This window comes from Micropterus salmoides, unplaced genomic scaffold (assembly GCF_014851395.1).
Source record: "Micropterus salmoides isolate LMB-PRFRI ecotype aquatic unplaced genomic scaffold, ASM1485139v1 Ms_hic_scaffold_11, whole genome shotgun sequence".
In the NCBI taxonomy this organism is placed as follows: domain Eukaryota; kingdom Metazoa; phylum Chordata; class Actinopteri; order Centrarchiformes; family Centrarchidae; genus Micropterus; species Micropterus salmoides.
The window spans coordinates 12,008,156-12,027,936 of NW_024040152.1; the positions used below are offsets into that span (position 1 = coordinate 12,008,156).

A 19,781-nucleotide genomic window follows, 5' to 3' on the forward strand; every position below is an offset into this window, starting at 1 on the left:
TATTATGTTGACAATCACATGTAGCATACATTATGTTTTTATGCTGCCTTGTTTTTTTTATTATTTCGTTTCGATTCATCCTTGTAAAATATTCAAGTTATTATTATTATTATTATTATTTGTTATTTAGGCTTTGGACTCTTCGAATTTAAACTTAAAAGATCGCTTTCCTCTGTACTTGATTCATCCATCATTCCACAAAGACAGGAGTCAACGTCTTTACATGATGTGATCAATCACTATCGATCCGTGAATTCGTTTGACCAGCTTGGCTTGTTTTCATGATGCCACATATTGTGGGCTGTTTAAAAAAAACTGGCTCCGAGTCCGTTTGTTTAGTTCAACTCCGCTTTCGTTTTCTTCTTCATTGTGACTCTCCACCTCGGTTGTTTGACTCAGATTGACTGCTGCATGGGAAGAAAACACTCGCCCCTGAATGTTTCATCTGGATTAGCCTGCCATTAAAATCCTTTCTTTGGCATGTTAGGACAGCAAGCAGCAAACCCACTGAACGCACGGAAACGAATGTACACATGACCAGACAAAATGTGAGATGACATGGAGTAGGCTACAATAAATCTTAGCAATGTCTCATTAAAATATAGACTTGATTCATAATTAAAAACACCCAAATTAAACCAAATTCACTTAAACCCGTCCAACTGGATGTTTTAAAAACAGGCACTTCAGGTTTATTTCCTCACTGTTGTCACCCCCATCTTGTGTAACAATTGTGATCCAATTTTAAGGACATCAGGTCCTTTAATGTCATAATTAAAACCCTTTTTGGATAGGGCAGTGGGCTTTGAAAAATATAAAAGCACATTTCAAAGTCCTGCAAATAAAAAAAACTTATATTTACATGCGAAAGTATTATTTAACGTAATTGTAAATGATTGAAGTCACTGAACTTACTGCGAGTATCATATTAGTCTGAATGGATATATCATAAGAATTTTGTGAGGATTCTTCGTTAGAGGTGATTGGTCACATCCCGCATTTGGGCCCTTCCATCACACAATATGTAATATGTCCTTTGGGGAGTATGATTGTGAATCACGTGGACATGACCGAGAGTGTGGGGGGTTTGTTGGATGAGAAATGGTCATTTGTATTGACCAACAGAGCTGACCACTGGAGGAGAGAGAGTGGAAAACGCGTTTCAAGCAAAGGAGGACACAGGCAGCAGTACGCTGGGAGTAAACGGGCCCACAAACATGGCAGAAGGTATGTTAGGAGCTTTTGTGGAGTAAGCCAATATCTGGGAGTGGTTGAATGGTTCCTGAAGGGGCTAGGGTGTCTTTCATTGTATTTTAGATTTTGTTTTTGGGGGGGGGGGGGGGTTCTTCAGCAAAAATTTTGCCCGGTGACCCCCACCCCCCACCTCATTGTTTAGGGGGAATAGGTTACCAGCCCCCTTTTGTTTACCTCCCTCTCCGCTTTCCCTCTCGCTGCGCAGTTTCTGCTTTTCACAGCATTTTGCATGAAAGTGGCAATCTGTGAGGATTACCCAGCTTGAGGGCTGAAAAAAAAGGATACTGTAGCTTGGGTGCTAATTTTGACTCAAGGCAGAACTGAAGACATGGGCTCCGTTTCTAACCAAGCATTCCCAGGTTGAGTAACAAAATAAGTTGCCTTTTGCTTTTTAAAATGTTCTCGATCAAGTTGTCTTCTGATGGGCTGTCTATCTGATTGTAACGGGACATTTTAAGGCATTGTTCGCACACGTGATGTGCAATCCGTGTGTCTATCAATGCATTAATCGCTCTTTAGAAATTCTGACATCATGCAACCCCCCAAGAGCACTTATTTTGCGCACACTCGTGGCTGACTCGTTTAGAAAGAAGAGCGTAAAATGTGTGATACCTTTATCCGGAATTAAGGCAAAACACAGGCTGAGATTGTTACTGGTGTGTTAATTTCATTGATGCAGCAATGCGAGAGAAGGAAAAGTTTTTAAAAAACCTTCTTGAAGTGTTGCGCTTTTGGGGGGATACACTGTATGCAAAAAAAATCACATTTTCAACAGTAGGGCTATATACGGATTTTATTTTTTATTTTTGTAAGTAGGTATACCTTTTCATTGCAGGAGTGTGTAAGACTGAGGAGGATGAAGGACCGAGTACCGAGGAGGATACACAGTCTTTCCACGGAGTCGGAGTGTGTAAATGGTTCAACGTCCGCATGGGCTTCGGGTTCCTGTCCATGACCAACCGGGAGGGAGTGCCACTGGAGGAACCGCTTGACGTGTTTGTGCATCAGGTAGGATTTAGCCTACTATCTGCTCGCGGGCTGAAAGTGATACGATCTACGTACAAAAACACTGATTGTTTCTTCTAAACGCGAAAGGACCCATGCCTCTCAACACCGCGAAAGCATCAAAATCTCCTAGATATGTAGCCTACTTACCAGCACGAATTAGATCATCCCACCTGTTTCCAATGCAGCATAATTAATTTTTTTTTTTTTTCTTCAGCTTAGTAAGTAAATTCGAAACTGGAAATATCTCAGTATAAGAGACCCGAATAAAATTATAAAGTGCGTTGAACAAAACAAGGGAACTAACACTCCATGAGCATGCGTTTTATGTTTGATTAAAGTTAAGATAGTGTGATATGTTTAACTGGTTTAGATGGATTAGTTGTTGTTTTTTTGCAGCGTGTGTTTCTCCCTCAGGGGAACACGTGTTGCAGCCAAAGGAGAGCTGCGGGGCCTCCCTCGTGGGAAACTGATGTAATGTGATGGAGTGTGGTTAGAGCTAACGCACTTTTAATACTTGACATCCATGCTTAAAGATGATTATAAATCACAGTGAGTGCTGTATAAGCTGCATGAAAACTAGTAGGCTACTTTTTAAGGAGGAGGAAACGTGTAGCTAATTAATCCTCTTCTGAAGCTGTTTGAAGTCTCCATATTGTTCACTTATGTTTTTGTTTGAATATGACGAGTGGATGTCAGATTTAGCCATTTCTAATCGCATCTGATGACGAATGCCTTTAAAATTATTTTTAGTTTAGGATCATAGATTGACAGTGAAGGGAAACCATCTAAACAGAAATTATTGATCACTTCTTTTTAAGGTTAAATATGCTTAACACTATACAATTTCAGGCAATAATCATGATTTTGATTGATTTCTTGTCTGTACTTGTTTCGCTTGGCTTAATACAACACAACCACTTGACATACTGTAGGCTATATTTATGTAAGTTTGCAATGAGTATTACTAGTAGTAGCCTACTCAGACACGTTTTTTCACTCTATACTTGCGGTTTTATCTTTACTTTCTCAGTCTGAAGAGATCAAAGAAAACTGTCTTAACCAAAATCTTCATTCATCTTTTTTAGATACAACTGGTGAAGTGGGAGGTATGGAGGTGGGGGTGCATTTCCCTCCTATTTCTTGTGTGAGTGAGCGCCTCCATTGCTGTGTGATAAGATAAAGGCTTAGCATGTGAATGAGAGGAGTCCCCACTAGCTGCTCATTCACCTCAAGGTTCCTGTCATAAAGTGATTAAAGGCTCTTTGCTGTCTACTCATCCCCCTCTGTGTGTGTGGCACTGTGTTATACTAGCTTTAAAAAGGAAGGGATGTCTCAGGTTTTATTTTAAGGTACATTTCCTTGTCTATATCATGCCACCCCACAATCCAAGGCCTCATGCTGTGGAGAGATTTTTCTACCAAAATGCATTTACTATTTATTTACTATAAATACATCCATATAAAGTAGGTTTATCTCCCATGTTTTACTCTGAAAAACTTTCAGGTTCCGCACTTGGTTGAAGTCAGTTTGCAGACTCAAGCAGCTCTTACTCGCTTCTGGTTTTCAGTGGCCTGCCTTCTGCATATGATGATGCATATAGAGAGAGATTTCATTGTTCCATGCAACCGTTGTAACTGAAATATTGTTTGACTATACACAGGAAGTTGGTACCTGACTAATCATTTTGCAAATCCAAAACATCAGTTCAATTGGGGATAGAAACTTACAGCTTGGTGCTCTAGTAGTTAGACATTTAAAAGATGATGGAAAGGGATGGGTGGTTTTACTAGAAGTATAATCCCAACTGCCATTATATGCCATTTAAAAGAATCCAGTCCAGTGCCAATTTAATTAATCAATTTGAGTCATTTAAAATTTCTCTGATTCCAGCTTCTTAACTGTATATTTTCTGTTTTCTTTCCACCTCTATGACAATAAACAGAATATGTTTGGGTTGTGGACAAAACAAGAAATTTGAGGACATGATCTTAAGCTTAGGGAAACGGTGATAAACATTTCTCACCAGATATTTTATGGACCAAACAACTAATCGATTAGATTAATCGATGATGAAAATAATCGTTAGTTGCAGACCTACCAACCTCACACTGTGCCCTCACTTTATCCACAAGAAATGCGTAACCAATGGCTTACTTCCTTCTCTTTCACTAGAAAAAGGTAGACATACGTATGCCAATGATGGATGTGTAGGGCTTATGGCAATGTAAAAGGCCTCAGCCCTAAAATTAGTGGCCATGTGTCAAGGAAAATTAACTCCCAGGGTCCACTGGCCTTTGTGCAGGTGGACAATAGAGCCATGCATCCGAATGAAGCACCCCTCGGCCGTGACCGAGCCCCTCTTTGTCTCAGCAGCAGTCCTGCTATTGTCCCTCACTGCTCTGATGTCTTTCTCTGCCTCACTTGGCTTCCAGACACATTCTGGACAGAGTTTACAGTACACCCTACTTATAATGCCTCAACAACAGGTCCTTGAAGTTGAAGGCCCCACCCTGACTGGTACGTGAGTGCGTGCGCATGTGTGTGTGTGGATAACCTGATGTGGGCATGAGGGTCCATTCTGGGGGTGGGGAAGGCCACACATGGGAGAGGAAGTGGGCTAACGGTCACCAGAGAGGCCTGATGGGATTGGGGCTCTGCAGACGTCCATGTTGTCACTCAAATATTATGTCTCACCAATCGTGTTATTCTGCTGATCAGGACTTTGCAGCAGATGCTCAACTGTGAGTCAGTGTTGCAGGATTAGAGAAGATGGTGCGTTTGTTTGTTTTTTAATTGCAGAAGGTGTTTGTAATGACTCCAAATACAATTTTCAGAACATTAAATGTCCTTAATGGTTGATTTAATTAGATGCTGTGTCTTGGAGATCTACCACTTGTATCTTTTAAATGATAATCTGTCTAAAATTATCCCTTTGTTGGATGTGGTTTAAAGAGGACCCTCACAATAAGAAAAAGCTCAGTCAGATTGCTGGTGGTATTGGCAGACTGTTGTTCTTAATTAACAGATGGATGTGACTTTACTGAAAAATGAAAGAAAGAAAAAAACTGGATAATGTCTGTGAAAACAAACCTGCTACATCATGGATCTTTTTCTATGTCAACAGTCTGCTATAGTTGTGACAAGTTAATCTCACAGTCGCACCAAGGGAATTTTAGAGAGGGGTTTCCCATGTTGTGTTAGCCAATCTCTGGGTTTTATTCTCAAAACCGCACCACACCTTCCCTGCCTTCATCTCCCTTGTCTTTTCTCTGGAATCGGAAATGTTTCTGGCAAGACACTAAGATCAAGAAGAACCTCCACAAAGGTCACTTAAGGGAAACATACACTGAACAAAATTATACATGCAACACTTTTGTTTTTGCCCCCATTCATCATGAGCTGAACTCAACGATCTAAGACTTTCTCTATGTACACTATTTCTCGCAAATATTGTTCACAAATCTGTCAAAATCTGTGTTAGTGAACACTTCTCCTTTGCCGAGATAATCCATCCACCTCACAGGTGTGGCATATCAAGATGCTGATCAGACAGCATGGGTATTACACAGGTGTGCCTTGGGCTGGCCACAATAAAAGGCCACTCGAAAATGTGCACGTCGATCACACAGATGCTACAGATGTTGCAAGTTTTTAGGGAGTGTGCAATTGGCATGCTGACTGCAGGAATGTCCACCAGAGCTGTTTGCTGGTGAATTGAATGTTCATTTCTCTACCAAAAGCCGTCTTCAAAGGCGTTTCAGAGAATTTGGCAGTACATCCCACCGACCTCACAACCACAGAACACGTGTATCCACACCAGCCCAGGACCTCCACATGTAGCATCTTCACCTTCAAGAGGTGGCTCGTCTGAGACCAGCCACCCGGACAGCTGCTATAACATCAGTGCTCGTTGTCCTCATCGGGGTCTTGACCCGACTGCTACTTCGCATAGCCAATGAAGAGGAGTGGACCAAAATCTGCTGAGAATATATTTGCGAGAAATAGGCCTTTTGTGTACATCGTAGATCGTTGAGTTCAGCTCATGATGAATGGGGGCAAAAACAAAAGTGTTGCGTTTATAGTTTTGTTCAGTGTAGATTCAGTGAATATGTAGCTAACCAACATTACTGTTTACTCATATTTGAGACCTGCAGTTCCATTGTTGCTCCATTGTTGACTACTTCAGCTAAAACGCCTCTCCAAGTTTGGTGTTTGTAAAACACGCTACAAAATAAAATCATGTTTCTTTCATAAAAACATCACATATTCAAGCTGATATCAAAGGGAGATATCAATCATTTGTGCTTTCCCTCACATTATTTACCGTATGTCTTTCTGCCAAACAACTATCCAAGGAATGTTCCCTGACCCCCCAACCTCCCAGAGAAGCCATGCTGCCTTCTCACCCCACCCCCAACCGTATTACTAACCCCTGCATCCTGCAGTTTAGGGTTAGTGGTGGTGGTCAGTGTGTCAGTGGAGCTTTGTGATGTGGGTGGGAAGAGGGATGGGGTGGTGCGGGGTGGGGGCAACAGTGTGGAATGCTGTTCCTCTGGAAGGGGGTTGAAGGTTATCCTCGTCAGATTTACCACTCAAAAAGACAAACAGCATTAAGGCAGCAGTGCCTTTTATGCAGGGCAGTGTGCGTACAAACTGATCAGCAGAGTGGGAACAGCAAGTTTTGTAGAGTGTGTGTGTGTGTGTGTGTGTGTGTGTGTGCGCGCGCTTGTGTACCAGGTGAGACAAAATGATCACCTTAAAATACGAGATACCTGATAAGTGCTATCAGGCTCTGATGGTATCACACAGTGAAGAATAGGTGGGGGTTGTTCTCAAGGGTCAAAGTATCCACATGCCAAATGTGGAGGTGATTTGATCACTGGTTGTGTAACATGGCAGGTTTTGAAGAATCTAATTATTGCTAGACAGTATATATCCCACTAAGAATTACCCACTGTGTGTCTGTGATGGAAAACAAGATTAAAAAACATTCATTCATCCCTTTGTGGTTTGACTCTGCCTGTCGTACCTATTAGGAATTAAGTCACCATAAAACTGGAGTTTCCCAAACACCCAAACAATAATTTGGATGCTGAACACTCTTCCTGTGTCACCTTTCAGAGCAAGCTGCACATGGAAGGCTTCCGCAGCTTGAAGGAAGGCGAGGCAGTCGAGTTTACCTTCAAAAAGTCATCAAAGGGCCTGGAGTCGCAGCGTGTTACAGGACCAGGTGGCATCCACTGTGTGGGCAGTGAAAGGAGACCAAAAGGCAAGAAGGTCCAGAAGCGACGTTCAAAGGGAGATAGGTAAGCAGAGATGGGCTGGGAAAGAACAGAAGACGTTTAAATGTTTGCTCCTTGTAAAGTGAGTGGTGTGAAATATATCAGCGTCAAGGAAACTATGAAAATTAGTACAGCATATAATTATTTTGATTGCCTCTGTGAGAGTCTGTTTAATGGCACAAATCTTATTTTGTCTCTCTGCTACACTGGATGCAAACTCACCAAAATGAGATATTTTTATTTAGCCTTAGAAGTATGAGAATTTTCTAAAGCTGTAAAGAAACATCTGGAGATACATGGTTTGCATTGGACAGCAACAGATTATGTGCCTTTACATTAGTGACCCTTACAGGCTTTATTTCTCAGCAGTCCACAAACTATCATTGTTGTGTCCAGTTTGGATCAGATATACAATGGTGTTTTAGTTTCTCCCAATTTTCCTTCCTCTCCCTCAACCCCAACCCCCACCTCCAGCCCTAGCAAGGGTCACACCAGCAGCTTGACGTGTGACCTGGATCAATAACTGTTTAAATCTGCTGGCCCCTTGTGAATTCACACCCACTGGCTCTATCTCCCTTCCTAAACCTCATCTACCAATGTGAATTTGTAATTTCAAAACCAAACTAATAATTAAACAAATCACAATTTGATTAACATAAACAGTTTATTGGTTATTCTAGCACTTTTTTACAAAATGTGACCAACTCTCTGAGAGGAATAGCCTTGTCATTCCTCAATACTGCAAAGTTGTGATTTTTATTTATTTATATTTCTATAAACTCATCGACCAATTTGCAAATACCTTTACTCATCAAACATTTCTCATGGAGATTCAAGGATTCCATGCAACAATATCCCTCCAAGTGAAAGAAAAACAAAACAGCCAAGGAAGCCTTGATTTTTGGATAATTCTTTGAATATCAATGTAGTGCAAGGTTAGAGGTGTATCAACTTCACCCTCCTGTCAGTTGTGATTAGAGCCAGAGAGTAGTCTGTTTGAGAACAGAGATCATTACCGCCTCAGAGTCCTGGGAGGCCCGTTGTGGTTCAATAACTCTCCCTAGACCACACTGATCCATTGATAAGATATCATTCCCCTCTAGCGTATTTCATTATGCAACACTGGATGGTGTTTTATTGGTTCATGCAAGATTGATTGATCATATTTATATCCAATAATCAGATATCACTAGGACAGTGGTAAGGAGTTTGCCACCAAAGTGAACAGCTGGTTTTCAGTCAATGTTTTATAGACCACCTTTGTGTGTGAGTGAAAGAGAGGGGTGTGTGTGTGTGTGTGTGTGTGTGTGTGTATATATATAACTGAGGGTGGGGAAAAAGCTCCTGTCCATTTAATTGATAACAGATGTAAGAGCCCGGGCAAGGAGGTGAAAGGTCACTGTTGTCATGGCAACAGTGTATTAGTTAAATGCAAGAGGGCTGGGGACTGAGATGGGATTGGGGGGGTTAGAGAACTGAGGAGAGGGTGGGGAGTCAGGGGGCAGGGTTCAGAGGTCATTACTGCAGCTTTTTTAGACAAAGGGGCCACTTCCCTTCCCTCTACTTGCCTCCTGATGGATGCTGATGTGGGGGAGCTTCTGTGATGTGGCGGTATAGACCTTGACACCACCTCAAACGGTCACCGCTACAAAGCCACACTGACCCCTCGGTAGCCACCCTGTCCAAACCAAATCTGCTGCTACAATGGCGGAAGGGGTCCGCAGTGGCACAGACTGGCTGCCCCACACCCACCACCCATCTGTCTTCTGCCCCTGCACACGTGGCCATTTTATAGGTTATGTTGTAACAGAGGTGGCCGATGGCATGCCTGATGGCTCCTGCTGACCCCACATGGTGGTCATTTCTAAAGTGTGTTGATGAAACGGATGTCTTACTTTGATACAATAGAGTCCAACGGGAAGCTTTTGGCAGTGACAAATAGGATAAGGTGTTCACGATACTTAATAAGGGCAGGGAGAAGGGCACGATATTGTGCTTTTCCCAAAGAAGAAGTTTTTGTGAATTTGGGTTAGAAATTTTGACCCTCTAAGAAACATTATGACATGTTTTTCAGTTGTTTCGTACCTGATGTGCTCCTCCAAAGAGCAATGTTATGTGACCCGGAATGCCCTTGCAAGATTTATGACTGAACCCAAACTCAATTGATTCCAGGTGAAATGTTGACATCTAGCGTCAAACGGGTATAACTTAGTCCCCCTCCATTCAAATGTGCTTTAGTCATTGTTACTTCATTTGGTCGTTTGACCTTCAGTGTGCAGAATCATGTACTGCACTGGAAGGCTGTTTTTGCAGTTTCTCTGTGGTTGATCTTGAATCTGAGTTAAAGATACGCACGTTCAAGCATGAAGCCAATCGGGGTTCAGTATACAATATGACAACAGCCTTTTCAGTGAGGTAGCACATGTCTTGCATCCACCGGTTAAAGTTTAGAAATGAATTAAATTTGAGATGAATTACAACTTTGTTTTTATATGAGAAAAATGGATCACATCGTTACTTGAATGTAAAAGGGTCACTCGTATAAACCATACGGAAGTGCAGTTCCCCTGAAGCTTTTTAGTATCTTTCAGGTTATTGTTTTGGTTTTATAGCTTGCAATTGCAGTTTTGTTTCACTCTCACAGCATTGTCATTTGTCTTGTTTGGGGTCACTCTTAAGCAAAAAAAACTCCCAGCACCAAACAGTATTCCTACAAAGGGGGCGACTAAGCTGGTGAACTTAATGGAGTGTTAGCAGCTAAAGAGCTAGCTGTTTCTTTAGTAATATGTGGAGACCAAAAGCAAAACTAAATGGAGAATGAATATTGAACTTACATTCGCCAGCTGGCCAGAAACATGACTTCAGATGAGTAATAATGATGCTCTGCTAGGCCATATCAACTTAAATGTTTGATAATGATGTCACTGTTGTTTTCAAATGTTCCTTTTTGCTATCCCCAAGTGGCCAAATCTGACTAAATGCTCTCTACTCTTGTAGGTGTTACAACTGCGGAGGCCTGGACCACCACGCCAAAGAATGCAAGTTACCACCCCAGCCCAAGAAGTGCCATTTCTGCCAGAGCATCGACCACATGGTTGCCAACTGCCCAATAAAAGCACAACAGTCTTCACCGAGTTCTCAGGGAAAACCATCCCCCGCGAAAGGAGAAGAGGAGCATCACAGCCACTCAGCACCACCACCCGAGACCTCTGATTAAACAAGAAATTGGGCAACACTGACGCCGGGGAAGCACAGAGGCCAATCAAACTGCTTTGATGGAGAGATGGGACACACGATCCCCTTCTAGCTGTTGAAGTTGCTTTTGGAACTACCTCAGGTTAAAAAAATTGCTTATGAAGAATGTTGCTGAAGTTTGGTTTTTTTTTTTGGATAGTTTTCATTTGGTGTAACACTCAGGAATACTACTGTATTATTGCACTCAGGACGCTTTCTAAATGTTTGAATCACTGCTGTTCTTTGAGGGGTTTGAGATTGTAGTGAGCAATGTCATAACGGATTATCTTGATGATTTTTGTCGAACCTGCATATTCTTTTATGTGATACTGTGCCTCTCGGTGAGCATTATACCTCTTCTTCTGTTTTTGCGAAATAGTGTGTATAGTATAGAGCTATACTTTTGCTGCCTTACCATTTCGTCTACTTCCTGACTGTTACACCTCAGTTTCCGACAAGGCAGAGACGTGACGGTACCTCTGTAATGAATGTTAGTTTGCATATCAGATGGGGAATGGGAGGGTTCGTGAAAACGCGCGGGACTGGTTTTAGAGTATAGCTACAGGCAATGTATTGGCATCTGCTAATATTGCTATTGACCATCCAGTAATCCTGGGGCCAAATGAATGTCAGACCAAAGGCTTTTGGTCAGGGTTATTTTTTTGTCATTTCATTATTTTCATCCAGCGTTTTGCTGGCTGTCTAAAAGTGCACGGTCTACCTCATTGGTGCGTGTTTGGTCTGTTACTAAAACTGTCACTCTAACCGCTGACGGTAAACCAAATATTCTCAGAGTACTGCTTTGGAGATTGTGATTTGAATTGCGATTAAATCAAATCCTTTTTGCACTACAGTATTTACACAGCATTGCCATTACATTAGTAGTTTTAATATACCTCCTTAAAAAGTAACTTAACACTTGCTGAAAGTCCTGTTTTTACTGATCTCAAGTGGTTGAACTTCTCCCCTTGCTGCAGTGATGTACAGGTGCACTCCAGGACCTTGTGACATCACTGTGGGGTTTGCTTATAGGTGCAACAAAGCACACTTCTAACCAAACCCACGACAGTCTCCCAAACTTTCCGGCAGTCTATCCTGGGAGGCAGCACAGATTAGGAAAGATGATGTTATCAGACTTTCTGGGCCACTCCTCATCTCTTCTGGAGGATAGCATAACACACACAAATGTGTGACTGAACTGTCTGCGGTTAAGTTGCATCGAGGGCAAAGTAGGCGCCAGGTTTAGACAAGAAAGAAGAATATGTGGAACAAACGAGACAGACAGATTTCTCTGGGCTATTGTGAGTTCGACAATGCTATAGTAAGGCAGTGCTAAATCTAAAGTACTCTTTAGACCGTCGAACAAGAACTTCTGATGGCGTATACTAGCCACTTAAATCACTTGCACCTCCGACCACACCCAACATCACAGCTGGATGTGGTTAGGTGTACTCTGCTGTACTCTGATTGTAATGTAGCGTGGCACTATTAGCCCCACACTACATCACAGCTGCTCAGAGTGTTGAAAAACATACTGTCACCACTTTTTGGCAGGGAAAGCCAGATTATTAGACTGAGTGTAGTTACTCTGTAAGTCTCAACCATAGAGGGCAGCAAAACACTTCTTTTCACCTGGTGTTAAGTTACTCTTTAACCTTTTTAGGAGCAAATGATCTTGGTCAACTTTCCTTCTACAGTATATTCTTATTTTATTGGCTGCTGTGTGAAATGCTGCTGCTTTATAATGACCTTAACCTGGATTTGATAGAATTCCAACTATTGTGATGCTGAACCCAATACATGTACAACATCATCACTTTTAATAAGATACTTGAACTGGACGGAGTTACTGAGGGGTCCAACTAGCTCTCCTCTTGTTACTTGAATAAAATGAGGCAGAATCAGACATTATGTTGCCAGTAGGAAGGCTGGTGTTTTTGTTTATATCCAGTGTGATCCATTTTGTAGGTAGTTATTTAAGACATTACCTCTCTATAACCCTTAGTAGGGTAATAGTTCAGGAACACCAAGCCTGCACGGAGGAGCATGTAGAACTAGCTAGCTAATCAGCATTTTACTCCCGTTTTACAGGAGAAGCTGACAAGACTTTTACACCCAATTAATATATATGTAAGATTATTCTAAAGCCTTTTTAAAAAAAAAAAAAAATCATACTAATTTATTTTCATCCAAGAGTTCTTATTCTGCTCCTGTTGAAGCCTCTCAGCAATGAATGTTCTAGTAGACATCAAAAAACTGCCAAATGTTATTCAAAGCTACATTTGACTTGAGAATATATTTGGGTAACGCATTTTTAAAATCAAGGTACTTTGTATTACTTTGTACATACGTGCTTGATAAATCATTGTCCTTAATCATTATTCAGTACAGCATGAATACAGTGTAACAGTAATATATTGCAACACAAGAGTAACAATATACAGCACATACTGTACAGGTACATAATATTATGAGGACTGTGCGTTTGTTTTAGTTTTTTTGCCTTGTATTATTTTTTTATTCTTTTATTTTTGTGTACAATGAGCCTTTCAGAAGAGAATCTCATTGTCTCATCTATCTATGCCAATACCAATGCAATGTTACTCTGCACTAATAATGTGTAAGATGCATTAACTATTTTTTATATTCATTTTATCTCTTTTGAATATATGTTGCATATTCTATATTATATTTTTTAGAATTTCACATACCACATATAGTCGGTTGCTGGTTGAAAAAAAATAAAATAAAAATACCTCCACTCTTAGGCTCATCTCAGGAATTGCCAATCTGAAAACTCAGGGAATAGTTCAGATTGATTGGAAGGAGTCTCAGGAGTGTTTATTCAAGACAAATTGGTGACTGAATGCTCATCCGCAAGATGTGAAGCATAGGATAAGGAAGCCGAAGTAAAATGGGTTTGGAAATGTATTGGTGCAACAGTTTCTCTTTTTACTTAGAAAAATACTAAGATTGTGGCCAAAAAAAAGCAATTATTACAAATTATGTGAAAGCTTTTTGATTCTCAACTTTCCAATGCACCCAATGTGATGATGATCTTTGTATTTTCTCCTTTTGGACATAATTTGCCATGATATGATATGAAGAAAATGTTCCACTATTATTGTATATTTTCCTCTATAATCGTTGTAGATGGGGATGTAGTAGAATATTGTTAAAGGGATTGGGGCTAGTAGTATATAACCCGGGGTTGTCTCATCTCAACACATGGCCGATACTTGGTGATTGGTGATTCAGACTATCAATGCTTAAGACAAAAAGAATGTGTCATGGATGACTTAACACTCAAATATTGTTTCATACACTGCTGTTGGGTCGTGTTTATATACACGTTTTCCAAGTTTAAAGGTTGCGGAAGCAAACGTTGTTTTGATAATTCCACTCAGAATGTGAAAGGATGAAAAGATTGTTAAAGTAAGTCCTCTGATTAGATAGAATGGTTTACTTTATTTTTCCAGTTGAATTTATCACTTATGACTGCAGTGCCAGTGTATCCTAAAACCACTTTCCTTTCTCTCCATTTAAAAGAGGGATATACACAAATGAGTTTTGTTACTAATCTCTGTGATTAACATTGTATAAACTAACCACTAACTAACTCATCTGTCAAACCCTTAACTGGATTCCGACATCCTCTGTTAAGATAAAGGTTGAATGACAATTAAAAGGGTTGTACTGTAATGTTTGCAATATTCTGCTGTACTTAATGATGTTTTCAAAGTATCATTTGGAAACTCAAGTCCACGAAAGACACTGATTGCAACAAACCTGTTTGACCCGTCAGTGGTGTGTTATATGTGTGTGATATGATTGTCGAGTGTTATGTGGGTTAGAAATACCTTGAAATTCCAGGGACCTGTAAGACGTATGTGCTCAGGGAAACATTTGAAGCACATCAAAGCATTCTGTATCACTGTTTGCTTCATGTGTGCTTTTCATGGCCATGTTTGTGACCATCAGCCATTTCATTTGTGGTATCTTCTCAAATAAATGGTTTGTGCTACTTCCAAAAAAAAAAAAACACAAACAAAAAAAGGTGCATTTATTACTGATGAATGTATCAATGTTTACTGCCATAAGACTACAATTATCTTGATCTATGTTATCTTAATGGCTAGTTTGTCAATGATGAGCAGCATGTAGGCTTTTCAAAGTATTACTGTGATTATGTTTCTATCTGTAAAGTTCTGCTCCATTTCATAGTAAATATGTCGATAATCATGTGTCGTCTTTTTTTGCCTTCCTGCTCTTACAAAAGAGATGTCAAACAAACCGTACAACTAAAACTTGTGAATTCAAAATCTTACTGGAGTAAATGTGCATATTTATTATCAGTAGGGTGTACTGTAGTACTAATCATGTAGAATGGCTCCGTACAAATGAGGATATACTAGCCAAATAGATTTTTGCTATACTTTTAATGGTTTGATTAATCTATACAGTTAATAATTTTTCAAACCTTAATAAAGCCATTCATTACAACTTATAATCCATTTATAAAGTCGGCCTTAAAAGATAATGGTACCCAGCATGCTAATAGTGTATCTCATCCAAGGTGGAGCTAATATTTCTTATTTCATGTTGAAGTTAATTCTATCACAATACATGGTTTAAATGCTAAATATATATATGGTTTGAATAAAAATATGAATCTGTTAATGGTATAACAAAAAATGTAGTGGTGTAAAAAAAATTTAGTGCTGGAACTTTAGTTGATTAGTGTGTCAACAGAAAATTGATCTGCAACAATTTGGGTAGGCTATCATTAAAGTCTTTACAAGCAAATAAATAAAAGTTTCTCAAACTGGGAGAATTGTGTCCTTCAACAAAGATATTAATTGTAAATGTAATAAATCTTTTGTTTTTGACTGTTATTCTGACCAAAAAATATATGTGAAGATGTAATCTTGATTCTGAGAAATTTTAATGTGAATACTTTTAGGCCTACTAGATGAAGAAAGAAAATAGATTAGTCGCAAATGTATCCTCACTTGCAGTGGTATAGTACTTCCTTCTAAAATGTAATGAAGTGGAAGTATGCACATAATTAAGTAGAAGTACCACAAAACTGTACAGTACTATATAGCAGTAGCTTATGAGGGCATTTTCGATTGGGTATAACTCAAAACGTCTCGCATGGTTGCATTACATGAAGTGAAATACCAAAGAAAACAATCAATTCCTCTTTTTGTCTACCTGGCAACCCCCTGAAATCCTCAGTACTGGACCGATAGTTCAAGCTAAAAGCAGCGACTCACCGCGTTTATCCATGAGGGGCGCTGTTCTCTGTTTATATTTTCAATGACACTGCCTCGGGGGTTAAATCCAACATGGCCGAACACTTTAAGGAGTGCTACCAAAACTCACACTTCAAATGACATAATATTATTGCACAGCGGTGTTGCTTTTATATTTCAAAGGAAACCCCTGTGTCGTGATGTGGCTGCCACTTCACACAGTTTGTTCAAGAAGCCAGACGGTCTGCAGGAGAAGCTTCGCCGCCGTTAGGGCTAACTTTATAGCTAATGCTAACGCTTCTCTCTTCAGTCATTCAGCTGGACTTGCAGCACAAACATACACGGCTCTTCTGTACAGAAAACACGGAGACCCGTCTCAAGTCGTTCAGTAAGAGTGCCTGTCTAAGTATACATTAAACATTAGTCGTTCCTGTAACCATACAAATGCAAAAACTATCGTTAATATGTGGTCCCACGATAGTAAAGCTGAGTGAAGCGGTTGTATGCTGCTCATTAACGGAGGAGGGGCAGTTAACCAGACGTTCATCTGTTAAATCAACCAATTAGTCTTCATCCTTTACGTCTTTTCTCTTGTAAAATTGAAAAATACAGTTTGAAAGCAATTCTGATAAAAGCATAGATCTCACCATTATGTCGCACGACACGAGAAAATACTTTAAGAATGAAGAGTAAATGGTTAGTGTGACTGCTTTTAAAGGTGTCTAGAAGGCATTGACTGCTTTTTATTTTAAAGAAAAAGCTATATTTATAATTTCCAACATTCCATTGGTCAGACATGTAAAACTACATTTTAATATTTCCTGGACTGTGTTTTTTCTAAGTCTGTCACCAAACCATACCAACAACAATATGGTGTAAACAGGCTTCTGTATAAATAATGATTTGCATTATTTTATGTACATAATTATATGAGGGTTTTTTTGGGTTGCCAGGTTGGAGGATGTAGCTCTGCCCCCCATAGGTGCAAAGGATGTTCTGGTTAAAATGCTGGCAGCTCCAATAAACCCATCTGACATCAACATGATTCAAGGTATTTGGTATTGGTCTTTTCACAGCACCCGTACAGTAGCCTAATTTGAAAGCAGGTCTACCAAGATATCAAACACATTTTTTGTAAAGTATGAAGATCAGTTTATCTGACAGTGTTTTTTCAGGTACTTACGCTATCCTGCCTGACCTCCCAGCTGTTGGGGGCAACGAGGGAGTGGCCCAGGTCGTGGAGGTGGGTAGCCAGGTGAAGTCCCTCAAAACAGGAGACTGGGTCATTCCAAAAGATGCTGGGCTAGGTAAGCTTGAATTTAGGGTTGCAGCGGTATGCCGGTTTCATGGTATACCATAGAATGAACATTGACCACTATCATACCATGTAGCATACCAATTGTTTGTCTACGGTATGGAAAAAAAAAAAGAAGCCCAACTGGATGGAGAATCTTACCTGCGCATACAAATCTTTTATTTATTCTTAAAAGGAAGACCCTTTTCATTCCTTTAAGGGTCATTGTAATTGATAACAATAATAATTGTGTAATTCCGTGTACTGTGATATTGTCTGAGACAGTTACTGTACTATGACGTTGGAACCCTACTTGAATTACACGAATGAGTAAACAGTGTCACAGTTATGTTTCCCGACTTGAGACCTAAAGAGTGTTGTGCCTTTGTGTGAGCAGGGACATGGAGGACAGAGGCAGTGCTAGCTGAGGACGATGTCATCTCGCTGCCAAATGACATTCCCTTGTTGTCTGCTGCCACACTGGGGGTGAATCCCTGCACTGCCTTCAGGATGCTCTCAGACTTTGAAGATCTCAAGCCAGGTAATAATCTCCACACACGGGCTCATAACATGAATTTTCTTTTATAGTACTCCAAACCCCTGGATCAATTTGTATGTTTCAACATGGTTCCAACATACCACTGAAGCACAGGCGACTTACAGTAATAGTCCTCACTTCAGTCTGTGAATTTAAAGCCCCTGCCTTGCTCAGGTGTTATGTGGCAATTTTTCTATCATGAACTTGCAAAGTAAAGAATCTCTTCAAAACTCCATGAGTGTTCATTAAAGTATTCATGCCTATATTATCTCAAATATGACATGCTGCTGTCGTCTTAGCCATTGTGTGATACTTTCCCTCAATCTGCTGTCCTTGCAGGTGAAACTGTGATACAGAATGCAGCCAACAGTGGAGTTGGGCAGGCTGTAATTGAAATTGCTGCTGCAAGAGGAATAAACACTATTAACGTTGTCAGAGACAGGTGAACTTAATCATTTTATAGATATTGTGGGTAAATAGCTGACTGGTTAAACTTCAGCTCTCTGTCCTACTATATCAAGTCTTTTTATGAGACTAAACTTGTCAGTCCTAATCACTGGCCTAGGTTATCAGACTGTCCCTGAAGTCCACCGGACTGTGGGGTATATTGTCCAAGAGTAACAAAAAGCTTTTTTGTGTGCTAGAATTTATGACGGTAATGAACTTCTTCATTTTGTCTTCCTTTTCAAAGGCCAGAGTTCACACAGCTCAGTGATAGGCTGAAGGCTATCGGCGCAACTCACGTGATCAAAGAAGAGGCACTGAGGCGGCCTGAGATTAAGGAACTGTTCAAGGTCTGTGGGTCTGAAGACTGGTTAAAATATATGATCAGGTGGCTTTGGCTATTGGTGAAATGAATTTTTTGTCTTTTGAAAAGGCCTGTCCAAAGCCTAAACTGGCACTGAATGGAGTTGGAGGCAAGAGTGCAACAGAACTGCTCCGTCACCTACAGTGAGGACGCTGAATCAGCTTTGGTGACATGATCTAATATCTTACTCTGAAGAGGAAAATCTTATCTTAAAGTGCCATAATTGCCAAATGTTGTAGGTTTGGAGGATCTATGGTGACGTATGGAGGGATGGCCAAACAGCCAGTTACTGTCCCTGTGGTAAGATGAAACCTCCTACGACCTCCCAGATTCAACAGTACATTTAACAGTGACACTTTTCTCTCAGTACACTTATTAAACTTGTCCTCTCCAGAGTGCTCTTATTTTCAAGGATGTGAAGGTTCGGGGATTTTGGGTCACAAAGTGGAAAAAAGACCACTCAAACGGTGAGTCGACATTGATCTTTCATAGATCAATGTACCCAAGTAAGTCTTATTAAATTAATTTAATGAGGCATTATATGGGACTTTTTCCTTAGATGGAAGAGCATTCAGAGCCATGCTGGATGAACTGTGCCACCTCATCCAGCAGGGAAAGCTGATAGCTCCTGCCTGCAACCAGGTGGGTCTACAAGACTACAGCAAAGCTCTGGACGCAGCCATGCAGCCTTTCACTTCAGCTAAACAGGTCCTGATCATGTGAACAGGCCCATCTTCTAGTCACTACACTGTCAAGACCAAAGTGTATAAATTGAAGTGAAACAGGACTGCCACATTAATGTTGTCAATCAAATACACTGCTCAAGCACATACTCAATAAATATGTCTTTACAGCAGGCTCAGAGTCCAGTATCTGTAACCTTACTGACGGTAATTAAAAACTCTTTAAATCTTTATATAATAGAGATATGGGATAACAGGAAGCATTATGGAGCCCAGATAATGCAGCTATATCTGATATGTTTACTAAGTTATGTGAGCATGAGCAAGTGCAATCAATATTAATCAACAGATCTACTGTTGTGATTATACAGATATTCACAATGCATTGATTCAGTCTGTTAAAATAACAGTCACCCAATAAA

The 19,781-nt window shown here is 40.3% G+C and overlaps 2 protein-coding genes and 1 long non-coding RNA gene across 3 annotated transcripts; all 3 read left to right on the forward strand.

The window, feature by feature from the left end:
- The first annotated feature begins 1,430 nt into the window (after nucleotides 1–1,430).
- On the forward strand, nucleotides 1,431–15,020 carry si:ch1073-284b18.2 (protein lin-28 homolog A). The gene is made up of 4 exons (XM_038710915.1): nucleotides 1,431–1,613; nucleotides 2,090–2,262; nucleotides 7,384–7,568; nucleotides 10,542–15,020. The coding sequence occupies exons 1-4, from the start codon at nucleotides 1,583–1,585 to the stop codon at nucleotides 10,759–10,761; spliced, it is 609 nt and encodes a 202-aa protein (XP_038566843.1). The 5' UTR covers nucleotides 1,431–1,582; the 3' UTR covers nucleotides 10,762–15,020.
- LOC119897306 lies at nucleotides 2,271–3,540 on the forward strand. The gene is made up of 2 exons (XR_005443392.1): nucleotides 2,271–2,811; nucleotides 3,348–3,540. It is a non-coding gene; the product is annotated as an uncharacterized LOC119897306 (long non-coding RNA).
- Nucleotides 15,021–16,109: 1,089 nt separating the features above from the next.
- mecr (mitochondrial trans-2-enoyl-CoA reductase) lies at nucleotides 16,110–19,534 on the forward strand. Its single transcript, XM_038710912.1, has 10 exons — nucleotides 16,110–16,424; nucleotides 16,990–17,087; nucleotides 17,212–17,343; nucleotides 17,728–17,871; nucleotides 18,208–18,310; nucleotides 18,560–18,662; nucleotides 18,746–18,819; nucleotides 18,916–18,976; nucleotides 19,071–19,143; nucleotides 19,236–19,534. The coding sequence occupies exons 1-10, from the start codon at nucleotides 16,237–16,239 to the stop codon at nucleotides 19,397–19,399; spliced, it is 1,140 nt and encodes a 379-aa protein (XP_038566840.1). The 5' UTR covers nucleotides 16,110–16,236; the 3' UTR covers nucleotides 19,400–19,534.
- The last annotated feature ends 247 nt before the right edge of the window (nucleotides 19,535–19,781 follow it).

Excerpts from the sequence above, each read along its gene's own strand:
- si:ch1073-284b18.2 (XM_038710915.1), top strand. The coding sequence starts at position 1,583 with ATGGGCTCCGTTTCTAACCAAGCATTCCCAG. Across the intron at positions 2,263-7,383 it reads TTGACGTGTTTGTGCATCAG|AGCAAGCTGCACATGGAAGG; the intron begins GTAGGATTTAGC and ends GTCACCTTTCAG. Across the intron at positions 7,569-10,541 it reads CGACGTTCAAAGGGAGATAG|GTGTTACAACTGCGGAGGCC; the intron begins GTAAGCAGAGAT and ends CTACTCTTGTAG.
- mecr (XM_038710912.1), top strand. The coding sequence starts at position 16,237 with ATGTGGCTGCCACTTCACACAGTTTGTTCAAGAAGCCAGACGGTCTGC. Across the intron at positions 16,425-16,989 it reads GACCCGTCTCAAGTCGTTCA|GTTGGAGGATGTAGCTCTGC; the intron begins GTAAGAGTGCCT and ends TTGGGTTGCCAG. Across the intron at positions 18,820-18,915 it reads GAACTGCTCCGTCACCTACA|GTTTGGAGGATCTATGGTGA; the intron begins GTGAGGACGCTG and ends CAAATGTTGTAG.